Source organism: Heliconius melpomene, chromosome 12 (assembly GCF_056956725.1).
Source record: "Heliconius melpomene rosina isolate 202511_hmr_F chromosome 12, ASM5695672v1, whole genome shotgun sequence".
Lineage (NCBI taxonomy): Eukaryota > Metazoa > Arthropoda > Insecta > Lepidoptera > Nymphalidae > Heliconius > Heliconius melpomene.
Genome location: NC_140400.1, coordinates 864,916 through 883,821, shown reverse-complemented (window position 1 = coordinate 883,821; position 18,906 = coordinate 864,916). Strand labels below are relative to the sequence as shown.

The 18,906-nt window shown below is 32.2% G+C and overlaps 1 protein-coding gene across 1 annotated transcript; it reads right to left on the bottom strand.

The window, feature by feature from the left end:
• Positions 1-642: 642 nt before the first annotated feature.
• slbo (CCAAT enhancer binding protein alpha slow border cells) lies at positions 643-17,552 on the bottom strand. The gene is made up of 2 exons (XM_085194682.1): positions 16,568-17,552; positions 643-3,214 (listed from the first exon to the last, which is right to left on the bottom strand). Exon 1 carries the CDS (start codon positions 17,408-17,410, stop codon positions 16,574-16,576), a length of 837 nt encoding a protein of 278 aa, XP_085050808.1. The 5' UTR covers positions 17,411-17,552; the 3' UTR covers positions 643-3,214; positions 16,568-16,573.
• Positions 17,553-18,906: the final 1,354 nt, after the last annotated feature.

The following is an 18,906-nucleotide window of genomic DNA, read 5'->3' as shown; positions in this document are numbered from 1 at the left end:
AGTTAAGCGACGGTAACTGTGGTTAAAAAAAGGATTGGTGTGCAAATTTTATGGGGTTGAACGATTAATATTTTTGGAGACGGAAGTGTTATTTTGATAATTAATTTAATCGCAAGGGAATATAATATTTTATATAGACAGAAGAATTTTAAAAGTAAGGAATCAAGATGACGATCTATTACTTGTTTTGCCCGAGAAAATCAAAAGAAGGATTATGTTTTTAGCATATATTTATGTATGTATGTCCGTTCATTTGTAACTGTTAAACTAGTGAATCGATTTTGTTAATATATACGTCATTGGATTTGTCATCAACTTTTCTCTCACCAACTCTCAACATCAACTCAACATCACAATCTCTCAACATCAACTCACTGGTCAGTAACACTCTTGCCTGATGGCATGACATCAGGCAAGAGTGTTACTGACACATTAATTTAGTTTATATAGTTAACTTTTTCAACTTTACGCTCTAACCCGTATATAGTAAAGTAGACAGAGAGAACTTGGTGTCAATAATGTATTTGTGCTTTATTCGAGAAACTGCGTGTTGAACTGCGGAACCGCCGAGCTTAATACCGCCATTACCCTTACAAGTACCGGGAAACTGTTATATGATAGGATGGAAGAAATAAAAGCATGTTTTTTTATTAAATAAGTATTTATTATATTAATGCACCTACAACAATGATATTACGTCGTTGATTATTGTCGGAAAAGGCCTCCTTTGAAAGGTTCAAGCGATTCATAAAATATAGGGAACGGAATAACAAAGTCTTTGGTTCTGAAAATAGAAGAAGGATTTAGCACCATTCGGAGAGAAGAACTTTTAAACTTTATATATTATATATAAAAAATCAACAATAATAATAATAAAAAAAATTAAATACAATAAAGAAATGAAGAAACTTAGTTTCGATAGGCCTATTTAATTTAATGGTCAAGGCAGATGTGAGACAGTCGTATTGGAAAAATAATTATATATATACATAGATATAGTACAAAATAGTTATTTTTTAACACGCTTTTAGTTATCTTATAATGAATTTGAACCAGTATTAATAATGGCATACTCATGAAACTTGGCAGTTATACGTAGCTTACGTGACAATACAATAATTATGGTATCAACGAACTGGTGTGATGATGGAGCCAGGATCTCAATATTGGAACTCTTCAGAGGTTACTAGTACCTAAGTCATTCGAATTTAAATTCATATAGTTTATAGCTCCGAGCATATTCTATAGTGCTTGTATCTTAAACTTGGTGTAAAAAGCGTGTTTTTAAGTTTTTTTAACTATATATTTTTATTTTATTTTAGCCTCATTACAGCTTTCTAACGATATGTCTCAAATTTGCAGTGACCTCATACATTTTGTCTTACAAATATACAATTATACAAAAACACGATCAAAATTCATCTAAAAACTAACATGTAATTTTTTTCATATATTTTTTTTAAGTAGAAAATATATTTTCGTAGCTTAACTATTCATATAAAACGGGACGGAGTATCAGTGACATATTATATATCTATATATCTTAATATATCCACATACTAACAGTATTCTACAATAACGATAGAAAAATATTTATTTCGAAAAAGTATAATAATTTGAACGTACTGATACGGATTTGAATCCGCGCCTCTTGGATACTGTCAAAGAGGTACGGGTGCAGTACCCGCTATTATCAATATTTAACGGCATTTCTTATAATATAGCCGAAATAACGCTGTGTAAATAGATGGGTAATATATTGTATGGGCTCACAAAGTTCACAACGCTGTAAGTGCCATTTTTATTGAAATTCATAATACTTTTAGTAAGTGAATATTAATTTATCATTTTATGCAGGATCCATATGGTAACTATATGTTTCAAGACCCGTCTTCCCATCACCACTGACTCGTACAAAAATATTTACTTCTAAGTCTAGTCAGTGATTTTTAAGGATTTTATAAAAAATAAATCATTCTAGCAGCCTTTGACCCGTGCTTGCTTCACATTAAGTAGAAAAATCGTATAAATAATTCGCTTGTACTGTAATAACAGTGCCCACCGACCGTGTTTTTATTCTTACATACTAATTTAAAATAAACTGAAAGGTACTTTATAGGAATAAACTTTAGCATCAACAAAATAATCTTATCCTTTCTGTTTTACAAAGCCTAAAATTAGGGCTTATATTTACACTTATTACAAATGTATGGACCGTCAATGTTTAGAGTACTTATTTAGTATTTGTTGTCACATATACATTACATTTATAAAATGATGATTTTACATAAATTAATTAGGATTTTGAATATTTGCATTTTGCGTGTAAACAAAATTGTGTGTTTCTAATAAAAGTGACGTCTTTTAAACATTTTGTAAACAAACTTAATGACATACAACATAAAACTACTAGTAATGTTATTTGATTCATTACTGATCCAAAATTATATACAACCAATTTACATAATTATTATAAAATTATTAAACCTATATATTACAAACAAATGAAGATATTTAAGTAAATTTAATTGAAGAAAATAATGAAATGTTTAATGAAAAAAAAAAAAAACAAGTAATTGAGCGATTTTAGCAACGTCTAATATTGTGTAGATATAGTTTTTTTCTGTTGCTGATTAACACGATTCAATGATAGATTTAAAACTAATATATATTTTTAAATAATTATGTCAAATTAAAAGTATTTTCGAGACTTTTAATGGCAGTGCTGGTCATATCTATGGCTGTACCATACATAAAAAAAATCAATAGTAAAATAAACTTTGATATAAAAAACAAATGTTAAAAAAGAAACAAAAAAATCAACAAGAAGATTAACGGCAAACCGATTATTAAAAATAAATTACAATTTCATTACATTAAAAACAAGCATAATTTACACATAACTGTTGTCTACATAGATGTGTATAAAAAGTCTATTGTGTTCATATTTAGTCTGTGTATATTTTTTTTATAATTTTCACAGATTCACAAAAGCGACATGGCTACGTTATTTGAGATCACATCTTTGCAGCCACTTCGCTTTTATCTGTATAAATCTTAACTATCTGTCTATATGTTTAAAAAAGTAAACAGTAAAAAATCACAAAGTAATAATTTTGCTAACTAAACTTGTATTAAGAAGAGGCGTCACTTATTTTAAGTCTAATGCACGATATCACACAGAGTCCATTCAATCATTCCACCAAATCTCTATCTGTAACAAAGAAAAAACATTATTAATATATTGATTACATATAAATATTATTGAAATACAAAAAAAGGTAAAATATTTTTGAGACTATTATTTAAAAAGAAAATTCGATAATTTTACTAAGCTGAAACTCATAAAGGGGTTTTTTTTTAATTTAAATTTATAAACATATTAAATCGTAGGTACATGTCTCGAAACAAATCAAATCAAAATATTCCTTCAATTAGGCAAATCATGTTCTTGTATAATGTCCTTTTGAATCTTTATGTTACATAAATATCAGTCAGTAATGTCAATCCAAATATATTAATACAGGACGATAGACACAACTATTACATTGGTATTTAACCATTTTATATAACTTTTTTAAACTCAACAAAAAACCCCAAAAAACCATTAATTCAATATTAGGTAAAAAGTAGCACAAAATTGGTTGTATCAAAATATTTTAACTAAAATCTGTGTCAGTACGGTTAAGACGCGTTATATAATCGCGGAAGCTTGGCGACCGACTTTCACAGTTACGTAATACCAAATTGTCTTACATAACAGTCCCACAGACCTAATGTCCTACAAAGTGTTGCGTCACTCTTTATTTCATTTTTTTTTTAGTTTTGAAGTTGAATGTTATTAGAAAGTGGGACGTGCGAAATGGCAGTTACCGAGTTATACTACGGTGGGGCAATGTGTGTCGCAACGTTCAGATAGATTCGTTTTTACCCCAAATTGTTAATTTATTACAGCTAATATTAATAAAATATAATATTGTAATTACTTAATATTATATTTATTAATTGATAACTTTTTAAATGTGGCATATAAATAATATTATTTGAAATTTTTTAAGCTTATATTCTAAAGCCTTCCGCTTTCGTTCGGAAGTAAAAAAACCAGTTAACTGAGAATCAATTGATTTGTGTGAAAATTGACAATAACATATTAAACACAATAACTTATTAATAACACAATACACAATTGACAAAAAACAATTTTACTCCTTTTCCCGCAAAGGTAAAGATAATCTAGTGTTAAAACACTCCGTTCCGTATTTTCTGGTGAAATTTCGAGATATCTGGGTGATGAGTGGCGAATCTTAGCTTTGGTTCGCTAGTGAAATTAAAAATAATTCATGAATATTAAATACATTGAGTGAGGCTCGAACCCATTACCATCGCGTTGCGTTTACAGTCAGACGCTGCACCACTGCCTCTAGGCCTCTAGAGCAATAATTTAAAATAGACAAAGGATATTTTTAGCATATTCCTGCCGCCGTGACACAGTTGTCACGACGTGCGGAAATTGCAAGTTCACATCAAATATAAACTTTATAATTTCATCTAAAAATGTTATTCTGAATTATTAACAAAAAATATTTTCACTTGTGTAAGTACTTTTAATAAACTTTTTTTTTGAATTTAACTGATTGCAAAGTAAAAAAACATACTGTATATATAATTACTATATTCAAGACGGACCCTTTATAGCATATATAAACTAATTTTCTTTTTTATTTTCATTAATTAAAACTTATTAAAGTTTTAAAATTACAACTACTACTAAAACTAGTTCTCTAGATATATTTAAACCAACAATCCTACACTGTCCCACTTTATTCTTTTATTCTATAGTATTTTATAACGGAGACGACTCTAAAAGCAGTTTGTTAGATGCCAGCGTCATAAAAAAATCACAGTGAAGTCAATGAACTCCCGAAAGTCGGGATGGGCATTGCACTCTACTATGCACTATAAACGCATACATTGATAACTATTATATATAATAACTTGGGGTTATCATCTCATTGTTTTATTAGAATTACGTTATTTTTTTGTTATAAATTATGCTATAAACAAATATATGATATGTTAATTAATTATTTATCAGAAGATTATATGTTTTTTTTCTATATTTATATGGTTTTTTAAATAAATTGGCAGTAAGAACGTAGTGTCAAGATATTCCGTTTTCCACTTTCTTGTCTTTCGTATGGGCCACGCCGTCTTTTATTCTATTATTTTTTTTAATTATATAACAGCTTTTGTTTGTTCAATTTTTTGTATTCGACCTTTTATGTATTTAAATTTCGGATCAGTTCAATGCACAGTTTATATGAAAATTTTGTATTGATTTATATACCTTCACGCTGTATCTCATGTATAACGGGGTAGGCAGAGGGTGTAGGAACCTATTGTTAAAACACTCCGTCCCCCATTTTCCACCAAACTTTTCGAGGAATTATGTGTTGAGTAGCGGAACTCAACGCCGGGCTTTTGCCTTGATACCAGAGCGAAGAAATGATAAAACCTTACTTGATTCATCTATTAATGTTTATATAAATACAATACAATATTATAGAAAAAAATATATAATTAATATATAATTAAACATAGTGTTTATCAACGTGACAATAAATAAAAAAATAAATGAAATTATACAGTGTAGAGCAGAATATTATAATTATTCAACTTTAATCTACCAAACATTATTTTCAAAAAATAAATCAATTCGGATTTAATTAAAGAAAATTAAAAATATCAAACGCTAGATTCCAATCGACATCCCTTACTTTTAAATCTAGTTTATTGATACTAAGCAATAAATTAATAAAATATGCAATTTATGAGTGTATATAGACATTTCGTTATACGGATATAGCGGCTAGAAATTCCGTCGTGGCGGTGTGGCACAACATCTGCCTGCAGGCTGCCTCTTGTGGGTTCAATTTCCATATGGGGAATAAATTATTTTCATGCTAGTAATAAGACAAATGGGGAATGGAGTGTTTTAACACTGGGAACCTAGTGTTAAAACACTCCCAGCCTTCCCCGCTATATGCGGGATAATGCGTGAAGCTAAAATTAAAGTTACTTTTAAGCGCCAGGCCAGTCGCGGCGCAGACGCACAAGCATACGACTGCAAACGCAACAGGTTGTGGATTCGATTTTCATTCGAGGAAATAAAATATTTAATATTTCCAATTTCTCGCTCTAATAGAGGCAAGCCGCCGCGATGAGTTCCCGAAATTCCAGAATTCGGCAAAAAGTAGGGGACGGTAGTGCCTTAATGAGAACGGAGTGTCTTAACACTAGGTTCCCAGGTTCGTGATTATGTTAAAAAATATATGCATCTATATAAAAAATAAACATTATAACGAATGCACATTACGAATGTGATATAACTTGAATGTGGGTTAACCGTATACTCTATGCTCTGTAGCGCTCTGTGCAGTGAAAGTGCAAAGCGTTTGTCATTCTATACATAGACGTTGGTATGGACGCACGTCATGATTTAAATATTATATTATATATGTTTTTCTTTCGCTTCACGCTGTATCCCGCAAATAGCAGGATACGGAGTGGTAGCCTAGTGTTAAGACACTCCGTTCTCCACTTTCCACCTAATTTGCATTACACAAAATAAAAAACGCAGGCGAAGTGGGACGGTAGTTGGTTCGATACCCACTCAGTAGAATGATTAATTTGTACTTTTCTGCTCCGGTAGGGCAAGTTACGGCGTTGAGAGCCGGACTCGCACGCAATAGGTTCCGTACCATTATGTATAAAAATTGCAAAGAATCACGTTTATTGTTTGGGAGCCTTTAAATATTTTTATTTTATTCTGTTTTTACTATTTGTTGTTATAGCGGCAATAGAAATACATCATCTGTGAAAATTTCAACTGTCTGTCATTTCTATTAACAGATGGACAGACAGACGGGCAGTAATCGGTTCCGTTTTAAACTGTGAGTAGCTACGGAATCCCAAAAAAACAAAGTTTTAAAAATAGTATCTATACAAATGAATTCTAGTTAAAAATAACTGTCATAGTAAAAACTAGTACCAATAGTATTTAGGGCACTCATTGATAAGTGACATACATACACGTGTTATCATAATACAAATATTGATATTATCGAGACGTATTCCCGGACAGGTGGACAACAGTTGAGACAACTGATACTTTCATGAAATTATTATTTTTTTTTTTATCTTCACGTTGAATCCCGACACTTCTTTCGTAACTTTTCGAGTCAAATTTTCGAGTCATTGCGTGTTAAGTGGCGGAACTGAACGCCGTGCTTCATCTGTTTATCAGCAACAGTATATCCGTACATATCTTTCAGTTTCCATATAGTTTGAAGATCTTGCATGCTATAATTATATAGCAGTGTTTCTCTCTGTGGGTTAGCTACCTAGTTGAACTTTGAACCTACAAGCAATTGTCTTTAAATATAAAAATAACATTTTCTATTTATTCAATTAAAAAAATACCTTAGCAGCAACAATTACACTGGAAAGATTACAAATTTTCGCAAATTTCGTTATAAATTTCAAAATGTCGTTTGAAAGTTTAAATTATAATTTATAAAGCTTCATACTAACAATTGGAGTGGAAACCGTTCAATTTCAAACATCACGTTGTCACCGTCGAGGTAAATCACGTTACGGAATTAAAGTGGGTAATGAAGAAATGTTTTGATGACGTAGTGGCGAGGTTCGATTCCCACTGAGGGCGCCAGCCAATCGTCACGCAATGTCTCGAAAGTGACCGGAAAACGGGGAACGGAGTGTCTTAGTTTCCCCTGCCTATTTTGTTTTATGAGGAATATGTGTGAAGCTAGGGAAAAAATACAATTCCGTTCCCCACTCTCCGTTTTGCCTTATTACCAGAGCAAGGAAAAAAAAAAATTCTTTCCCCCGGGAATTGAACCTACAACCGTCGAGTTAACAGTCGCACTGCGGCACGACAACCGCAACTTTATACTTTTTACTAAAATTATATATATTTGTATAAAAAAGTGTTAAATAGATAAACAAATACTTAATTAGTATAGAAAATCTTTATCCCAAAATCGAACCGGCACCAACTATCAAATTTAGGCATTTAAGATAACACAACTCAAAATAAAAATATCACATCTTCCTGTCACGCTATCAGAATAATTCAAGCGTAATTAAATTATTATGCATAAATAATTATGTAATATAATCAGTGATATAATACATAATAAGTATAGAAAGTACTACTAAGTTAAAACGGAGTTAGTAGGTTTATTTCCATAAAAGAAATATTCTAGCTTCACTCTGTTTCTCGCAAATAGCAGGGTAGTCTGATGGAATCTAGTGGTAAGACACTTCGTTCTCAATTTTCGAGATATTTCATTGCTGACGGAAACTTTTTTTCGGTGTTGAGTTCCACCACTTAACGAGTTGCCTTGTAACATAGAAATGTTTCTGAGAACATGTAAAAGATATAAAATTATAAGCAAGTTTGTTCACACCGCGCCGTGAAGTTCCGTAACTCACCAGATCTCCAATGTCTCCAATTCAGACGGAAATGAAAGAAGTTTGCGTAAAAAATGAGAACGGCTTAGTTAGGTTAGTATTTAAATTATTTAATTAATTATAGCATGAATTTTGAATAAGTATAATATTAAAGACGAAGTTAACAATAGACTAAGCTGGTTAAGTTATTTTTTAAAACTTTTCATTTCTCATTAACCGTGTTTCTTATTCTCTATTCAATGGAATATTTTTTATTTTTTTTTTATAAAAAATAGGTCACAAAACCGGTTGATTACGGTTTTTAGAGGATTCACATAATGAAACTAGGACGAGAGAAAAGAAGGGCACATATATAATATTACGCAACACGGTTTCTCTTGCGATTTCCCCGCGACCGCCAAACTTTCCAACGGTCCTGTCGCGTTATACTGTAGGGAGCCAAATTTTTTTTGGTAATAATATATTTTTTTATAATTATTATATTTTTTAAAGTCAGTTTGTTCCAACAGTTTTAGAAAATACCTTCTCCCGAAAGGTTATCATGTATTTTTTTTATTTTTTCTTAATGGTCACATTTCGTCAGCTATGTATGAAGTACATATACCAATAATGTAAATATATCTAAAAAAAACATAATTATAAAAAACTATATAAATTTTAGGGTATTTGTATTTGGTTTTATAAAAAATAAAACATTTTTTATAATAACAATAGTACAATTTAATTACTTAAGAGCTAAATATATTTAACATAGTATAAATGACATATAGCTCAGCTGATTTTCAAAGTTGGCGATTGTAACAGGAAAAAAAATATGATTTTTTTTTTCAACTCTTAAAATATTATTCTTCTCGCATCCTTTTATAGAAACCATATGAAAAAATAACTAGGTTTTTTTCCGTTTCATGGTAAATATCCCACAATTCTATAAATAGCAGAAGGTAAAAGAGGTGTTGAAATATTCCGTTGCCCACAATCTACGCAGTTTTTGTGATATTGCGTGACGTTTAATAAAATAATTCAACGAAAAAAAAAGAAAATAATTTAAATACAATCTTTTCTAGGAGCTACAATCGAACCCACTACTGTCACCTATACTACCTAACCGCAATACTACATTTTTACTAAGTATATCACAAACTACATATAAAACAATACAACGTGACTCCTTACCGTGAGGCGTTCGTTTGACACACATAGTTGTTACGAAACGCCGTCTGGCGCAGTACCTGCGATGTTTCAACACATTGATAATCAATGCTTAACTATTTATAAAACTATTCTATTTACTATAATCAAAACTCTTATCGTGGCTCTTGTGCTAATTTTTTTTATGGAAAATTGTTTGTGTTTGTAATTATTTGTGTTGAAAATAATAATTATTATAGTATTTTTTTGGTATGATTATAAGTATTATTTGTATCATTATTTTTCTTATCCACTAACTTAAACTGCGCGTTGAGTCGGAACTTAACGCTGCAGTTTATTTCAATTATTCCCTTCTATATTAAAAGGTCTGAATCAAAATGTATGCTACAATCTTGCTTTAGGTCAAATTTATCTCATTTCTGCCATTTGTGACATAGTTTTTTAATCGCGAATTTTCATCATGACTTTTTTATTAAAAAATATAAAAAAAGGAAAAAAATGGATATAACTTTAGTAAATTACCACATTTACCTCTCGTATAATACCATCCAAAAACACAAAAGGCGTATAAAGGAAAAAAAAGTGAAAGTACACACCCACGTTCTGAATCATCACTGAACTGGTTGGTCCTTGTGGCGTTAACTTGTTTATAGAAGCAATAGGATGACCGAACGTGACGTATCCAAGTTCAAATTCCAGTTTCATTTATATTTAGTATTTCTTCGTATTTAGTGTCTCGTATATAGCAAGACAAGTATAGGGAATCTAGCGCTAAGACATAAACCTAGTGTTAAGACTAATAATCGAAACATTACGTTAAAAAAGGCGAAACTCATCGCCGCATTTTGTCTTGTTACCAGAGCTCAGAAATGAAAATATTAAATTATCTATTCTCCAAATTAAGAACCCATGACCGCCGCGCTTATAGATGCAGTTCCACTGCGCCACGGCTGTAATTTTTAATTAATATTAATTTTAGCTCGCATATTTGTGAAAACAAAGTGCTATAAAATATAAAATCTTCATTATTTAAAATCATCTTTCTTCTTTTGTATCAGGAAGACAGGTATATCCGGTAGTCCGGAGAAAGCCCGGTTTCCACCGCGGGCGTAGCGGACCCATTACGGACTACGTTGAAGCTGCGTACTTGTACTTCCACCAGTTGTATGTACTTTTGTACTTTTAGACACGCATATAATATAACGAAATACCTACCTAATATATACTGATTAGAAGCTTGGAAGTATAAGAGGATAGTAGAAGTTAGATAAAGCGCAGAGTTCCGTCATTCAACAGGCAATGTCTCAAAAGTTGGGCGGTGCGTATGGAACGAAGTGTTTTACAATTAGGTTCCCTCTGGATACCCCATAACGCGGAAACAAGCATGAAGCTACTTCTTTTAGTACTACTTGTTTGTATAAAAGCTATTCATTATATATTTAGCTTACGATTGAGTAACCCTAGCGTAGTTGTTAATTTTGACTTTGATTCCAAATTGGGGCAAATATTATTAAAATGTGGGCTTGTACCCACTAAGTAATGTCATAGAAATAATATTAATTAATTATAATATGATATATCGATATTATAGAAAGTAGAAAAAAAATTACCGTCGTGGTGCAATGGCACTGGTAAACACTACGGTTGATTCGATTCTCTATGATAAAATTGATCGGCACCTGGGAAACGGAATGTCTTAAATTTCACTCTGCCGACACTAGGTTCCCAGGTTCCCTCTGCCTATCTTGCTATGAGCGGGATACAGCATGAAACTAAAAAAACATATTTAAAAATTCAACACGATTATGCAAGAGTGCCTTCCATACATATTGATAAAACGTTATCTTGTTAATAATATCAAGCTGTAGTCTCTAGAAGAAACTGATTCAATTTTATAACGTTTAAAGCTTATTTAAATTTCTACTAAAGTAGTAATTCTTGTTTTTGTTCCCATATATTTGGAACTTTCTTCGCTAGGGAGCACGCATATTTTAGATAACATGATGGAAATTTAAATAATTACTGTAGGTATATATAAATAGAATGAAGTTTAATTATATACGCGTATAGTATATTTTATAATGATTACAACTTTGTTAGATGAAGCATAGCGTTAAGTTCAGCCAAGTAATGAAAATATATCATTTCCTCTAGTGGAAATCGAACCTACAACCATCACATTTACAGTTAAACTCTGAGCCACTCCACCCATCCAGATTTAAACCTTCTAATTGCACGTGAATTTAGGCCTAGTTAGGTGTCAAATGTTCCTCGACGTCGTATATAAAAATAAAGGAGGTACCCACTGTACCTGTTGTCATAGTTAGTTCGGGCACTAAGAACTTTGTATGACATGTCGTACACAACTCTCAGTAATTTTCATTGGTCCGAGCCGGCGAAGCCGCAGGAATAAGCTTGTATACTCTATAAAAAGCCTAACATTATTGTTCCGTAAGCAAAAGTTGAATAGTTTAGACTATTGAATCGAAAGGCTGTAACTAGGACATGAAGCGAAATTTCGACACCGCCAGGCTCAAAATGAACCTTAAACCAATAGCAATAAGTCCAATTTAGATTGTAAATCGTATAGCGAAAATGAAAGTTATGAAGCACGTTTTGCAGAACCAAATTTAAATACGTTCTCGATTCTGTACGCGTTTATTTTTTTTCTTTAAATATTGGCGTAGGTCCGTATTTGTGGTATTAGTTTGCGAAAAAAGTAGTATTTCTTTATATAATCTTAGTGTTTAAGAGCTGAAGACGGAGTGTCTTAACTCTTCTTTCTGGTTATTAAAAAAAAACAAGCTGTCATGACACAGTGGCTTTTCTAAAATGCGTTCTCATGCGTAATGTAACCAATACTCCATCAAAATGGAGAGATGCGTCACTTACTTTCTAATACAGAAAACTAAAAGAAATGGTCTTTTTCATAGAACAATGTAAACTTAGAGTTATTAATTGTTATATTATCAATCATAGAGCCCTTATCTAAGAGTGTAAAGGTCATATCATAGCATAGCCTTGCTAAAATATCCACTTCCTTTACGATTTTGTATGTTAAATTTAGCAAAATCGTTATATGAAGTAGAGATTTTGTATTATATATTTTTGTTCTAGCTTCACGCTGTATCCTGCACATAGGGCGGTAGACAGAGGGAACCTGGGAACCAAGTGTTGACACTCCAGTCCCTTTAAGGCACTACCATTACTCACATTCTGCGGAATTCTGGAGGCATTGTATGTTGAATAGCCTCATTCGGCTCGACTGGTACTAGACATGACTAAATAAAAAAATGTTATTAATCGAACCCACAACTAGGTATCACGATCAGTCAAACAGTTCTACTTCTATATTATTCTTCTATTCTATATTATGAATTCATCAAAAATAAAAAGTATACCTATATACAAAAATAGAAAAGTAGACTAATTCAAGCATTATCATGTAACAGAAGGACAATCAAACATAGTAAACAGAACGCTAAAGTATTTCGAGTCAGATGAAAACAAATGCTCTCTACATTAAATAGTAAACGTGACCTGTTGCACGCTAGTATTGTGCTTTCATAATTTATACTTTATTTGTAAGTATTTTAGGTTGATATTTGAGTAATCGATGGAGTTGTGCCTTTTTTTTTATTAAATTTTCCTTTTTAATTGCAAGAAATTTGTAAAAAAATCCGTTTACATTCAGATGTACCATAAAATCATAAACGATTTTTTTGTAAATGAAAAATACGATTTTATGAATATTATTATAAACCTTCATTGAGTAGGGTAGGCAGAGGGAACCTAGTGTTAATACACTCACACGTATAGCCCAATACTTGAGATACTGTGGCACAGTATCTGGCTGTAAATGTGAAGGTTGTTGGTTAAATTTGGGAATCAAGAGATGGAAGTGACTCCAAGTGGATTCTGTGGAATTAATTATATTCATCATCTCACTTTTGGAAAAATGACAAAGCGTGGCGTTGGGTTCCATCTCTCAACATACGATATCTTGAATAAGTGGCGGAAAGTAGGTAACGGAGTGTCTGAACGCTAAGTTACCACTGCCTATTCTGCTATAAACTAAAAAAACCCGAAATTATAAAAAGTTATCAAAACTTAGCAAGTGCAACCCATCATTTTATAAGCTTCAGTACCAAATAGTCCAATATAAATTGATAATATGTTGAAAAGTTCTTAACTTTAAACTCTAACACATGTGAAATAAGGTTTAAAATAAAACATAGTAACAATAGATGCGTTCTATTAAAGGGTGTTAACATAATTGGTTCAATTTTGTATGGGAATATAAGGTCAAGATGAGAGTGTGGAAGTACTTTACTTCCTTTCATAATATATGCTTCTAAGAGCTTTATCATATAATAGTGGCGCATTGATGGTTATAAGTTCAATTTCATTTAGGAGATTTTCTTTATTTTATTAAGTGCGGCGTTGAATTCCGCCAATAAACATATAATGTCTCGAATTCGGCCTGTAGAGAATAGAGTTTGACACTAACGCAACTTGTGCATATTGTTAAAACGATAGGTTCGGGTTCAAATCTCTTTTATAGTCGTATAGTACTATTTTTATGGTTTTTAGACGAACGGACAAGTTGTATCTGTAAATGTGTTCAAAATAAATACGAAAGAATGCACATCATTCTTATTAACATATTTTTTGAGCTTACACTGCAAAATTTATATTTTGCATACAATAGTAAAAATGTTCTATGCATATTATGTATATTTGTCTGTTTGTCTGTTTGTCCTCACATAATTTTACTGTAAATTTAGGACGTAAAAAACTAAGGATGTTTATTCAGGAAGTTTGTTAGAGGTGAAAGTAAAGTGGCGTGAAGAAACAAGTATGAAAAGTTGAATACGGACTCTATGTAGAGTTATGAGAAAGAATATACATACTAGAGAAAAATGGAGAAATAGGTCACTAAAATTAATTTCATAATAATTATAATTGAACCTTAAGAAGTAAAATGGAAGGTCACATATATTTCTGTTTTCTTGGGTGTTTCGGCAATAGCCTATTTAAAGGCGGTTGCTTAAAAAGTGATTGACACTTAGTAATTAAAATCGTTGTGGGTTCGATTCCCATTCAGAGTGATGATTATATTTAAAATTACAAAATGAAAGATTTTTTTATAAATAAATAATTTTTCGTTGATCTTATTATAATTTACAGTTATAGTAAAAACTAAACTCAACAGTTACTAAGAGCTGACTAATACATAAAGTTAAACAAACAAACCACGTGATTACAACACGTGGATAGAAAATGTATAACAAAAGATAGTGAAAAAAAAGCAAAGTGTGTATAATAGTAAAATGATAAGTATCTAATTTAACTAGCGGTGTATAATTTAATTATAGTGCAATTATTCAATAGTGATTGAAAAAGCTATGTAGAGTATTAAAATTTTACATTTAAAAAAACATTTTTTTTTTAAATATTTTTAAATAGAAAGATTAATGAATTGGGAATCGAACCCACATCCGTCACGATAACAGAGTATCAATCAATTTTTGAACTACCGCCCCTATAATTTTCTTAAGATATAGAGTGATTCAACGTTAGCCTAATTACCAATTAATGAATGATAACTAAAATTAAATTATATCTAACTTCAAAATCTATTTTATTCCAATTTTTTTTATTTTCTTGTTCTTATTGTCTAGAATGTTGTTTTTTTTTAAATTCCCACGATATCACACACCGGAATTGAATTGACCGATTACTTTATCCTGTATTACTCCATTTAATACTTTGCCCAGCAGTGGGAATAAGATTTTTTTTTTCATATATTAACATGTATGTATTTCTTCACATTTATACATCTTTATCAGATCAATATTTACCGGACATCCTGATGACACATAGAACAATTACCTCTCTATATAGAGACAAAGTCAATTTTTACTTTGTAATCGGTCAGCGATATCATTACACATTCATTAAGCAAAGAGTCCTTTCTAAGAAAATCATGAAAAATCATCGCCTAAATTACTATACCGGAATAATTATAGTAATTTTCAAGAACTATACATTAGTCTGTGCAAATTAATTGATTTTATTAATGACTTTAAATAATCATGCAGCAAAGTTGTTAAAGCTGCGGTAATTTTAATATGCATTTGGTACTTCAAATGGATTATTTGTTACAGTTCAACTATAGCGCGGCGTTGAGTTCCACGACTCGTCACTCAATGTCTCGAAAATATGGCGGACAGTGTGAAACGAAGTGTCTTAACACTAGTTTCATTATATGTATTCTGCTATATGCGAGATACAACATAAATATGTATATTTTTTGTTAAACGATATACTATTAAAGGAGGCAAAATTCGACGACGTTTACGCAATGCCTTCAGAATTCGGGGAAAGTTAGGAACGGTAGTGGCTTAATGGAAACGAAGTGACTCTATAATAGATTCATAGGCTCCATCTGTTTATCCAGCTATCTGCGGGATAGAGCGTGAAGCTACTGACTGACATATATACTATAATGCATTTTCGTACAGTTATTTAAAAACACAACGCTTACACACACAACCAACAAAACATCAAAAATCAACATAAATTAGAATTAGCCCATTTACCGGATCGTGACTAATTCGTTTTAATTTCTATTTACATTTAATTGAATAAAATGTAAATCTTATTGTAGTAAGTAACATTGTAATATATAATGTATACTAGAGTTTAGTATGAGAATTAGAATATATTATGAGAAATTGATAAAAACTCAATTTTAAGTAAGTTCAAAGATGATGAAGAAAAATGTATTTAAATCCGGCTATAAATTTTTTATAATCCATTATTTTTCAAAACATATTTATTTATTTTTGTAAGGAATATATTCATTTATTTTCTAAAACTATTGAATATTTAAAAAATTATAGTGTACAACACTTACCTATGGTCAAAGCGTATGATCAGACGAGTGTGGCGCTCCAAGCTGTAACATGGATCTACACAACTCCGTTATTTCTGGATGATTCAGATTTATTAGATGTACATACATCTGTTTGTGCAGACTGAGCTCTCCTGTGACCGCCTCTAGCCTCTTTAACAAGGCTTCCTTTTCACGCAACAACGATTTTACCTTTTCTTCCACCTCCCGGGAACGAACTTTGGCCTTTTCACGAGATTTTCGGACAGCTATGTTATTGCGTTCCCTCCTTCGCCTGTACTCGTCCGTACCTTTGTCTATCATTTTGCCAGAGGACCGTCTTGATGGCGGTTGTTTATGTTTCAACAACGGGGGTAGCAGAGGTGCTCCTAGAGGAGGAAGAGGGGTAAATCCACCCCCGTAAGGTCCACTAACACCAACAGGTGGCTGGGGATTGTATTGGCCTGTGTATTGAGCACATGTCACCGCACGCCGGAAATCATGAGGTTCTGGCGGCTCCTCCTTTATAGGAGGCGCTTGTTCGTGAGAGTTAGCTGGTACAGGAGCAGCGTATGATGCCCCTGAATGTACAGGTTGCGGCATATACGCGAGGGTAGTCCTGGGGAAAGGTCTCTGCTGGGGCGATCTTGCTCCAGGTAAAATTTCCTGGAACAAAGCCATCGTCTCCTCCCCCCGGAACTGGTCCTCGATGAGGTGTTGCAGATCCAAGCTGATTTCCTGTCCATTGAGCTCATCAAGATCCGGGGGTGGGAAGGGTGTCCGTTTGTCTTCTCCATTTTTCTTCAGGTCAGGTTGTGGAGGCGGAGGCGGAGCTCCAGTAGCGTCATACATCTGAGGGGATTCCATGCCGCCAGGGCCCGTTGGCCCAGCGGTCGCACTGCGCGTCTCCACTTCAGAGCACTAAGGGTTCACTAGAACACATGCACGGCACTCACGCGTCGGCACGTGTGCTCGCTCGGGCGGTCGGGCGCTGACTGGCGGAGCGCGCGCGCACACAGCACCGGAAGGAAGCTGAAGCTGAAAGTTCGCAAGTAAAAGTTTAAAGGCTCGCGTACAATGGCGTTGTTTTTATTATTGTCTATTTTTATACTTTGTAATGGCATAGCGGGTCCTGGTGTGGACGGTTTTTCTTAATTATTTGGGTCAGTACCTATTATAAAATATGTACTACGTGCATAAGTTGTGGATATTTTATGTATATTTATTTAATGTTGGTATTTCTTTTTTTTATTTTAAAAAATAAATCATAAATTTGCTTCTAATATTATTTTTTTAAAGTTGTATGTCACACGAAAATCAGCAAAATAGACAAAATTATTATTGCACTATGATTGATTTTGATATAAAAATAAATTGTTTATTTATATTATATAATTTAATTGAGTGGAACGTAATTTTATAAATTAAGGTAAATTAATTATTAATAATAGTAACTTATAAAAAACGTAGTAATTCTTAAGTAATAATCAGTATGTATCCTCTCTAGACAGTAATATCATTAATTATTAAAATCCTCATTTTTTTCCAAAATTGTGCTCGTGGCACAAGCCACAATGACAATATAGTTGAATATATTCTTACAATGTTAATAAAATTATCTTTTACTCACTAATAAAATACTAAACTTAAAAGCTACATACATATATATGTAGTTTATCTTTAAGGTTAAAATTAAATATAAATATAAAATAAATATCTTTTAATAACAAAAAAAAACATTAAAACAAACTCCTAGTAGAGGTATAAACAGAATCGATAAGCTATCATCGATATCTCGATGCATATCATCACGGAGCTATCGCAATATCGATAAATTGATTGCTTTAATCGAGATGCAGCACGGCACTACGTGGACTATCGTGGTGCTGAGATTTTGTAATTTTACGTAATAAATTATGTAAATAGAAAAGAATAATATTTCTTTAATACTCTATTGTACACAAATAAAAAATACAATGAACACATGAAAAAATTATAAATAAAAACATATTATATGCAATGCACTTCCGTTCCCCACTGTCCTTCGAATTGTCGAGACATTGTGTGTTGAGTGGTGAAGCTCTATGCCGCGCTTTGCGCTATTACCAGAGAGAGGAAATGGAAATATTAAATATTTTATTCCCGCGAGTGGGAATAGAACCCACAACTATCACACACTCCTAACAAAAGACAATCTGGTGTTAAGGCTGCTGTTCATCACTTTATACAGCTTCTTATTATATCTCGCACAGAACAGGTAGGTAGGCAGATGGAAATTGTGAACCTAGTGTTATGACACTCTGTTTCCATTAGTACACTTTCGTTACCCACTTTCCGTCGAATACTGGAGGCACTGCGTGTTG

Bases quoted from the DNA above. Each gene is read 5' to 3' on its own strand.
- slbo (XM_085194682.1), bottom strand. From the start codon at position 17,410: ATGGAATCCCCTCAGATGTATGACGCTACTGGAGCTCCGCCTCCGCCT.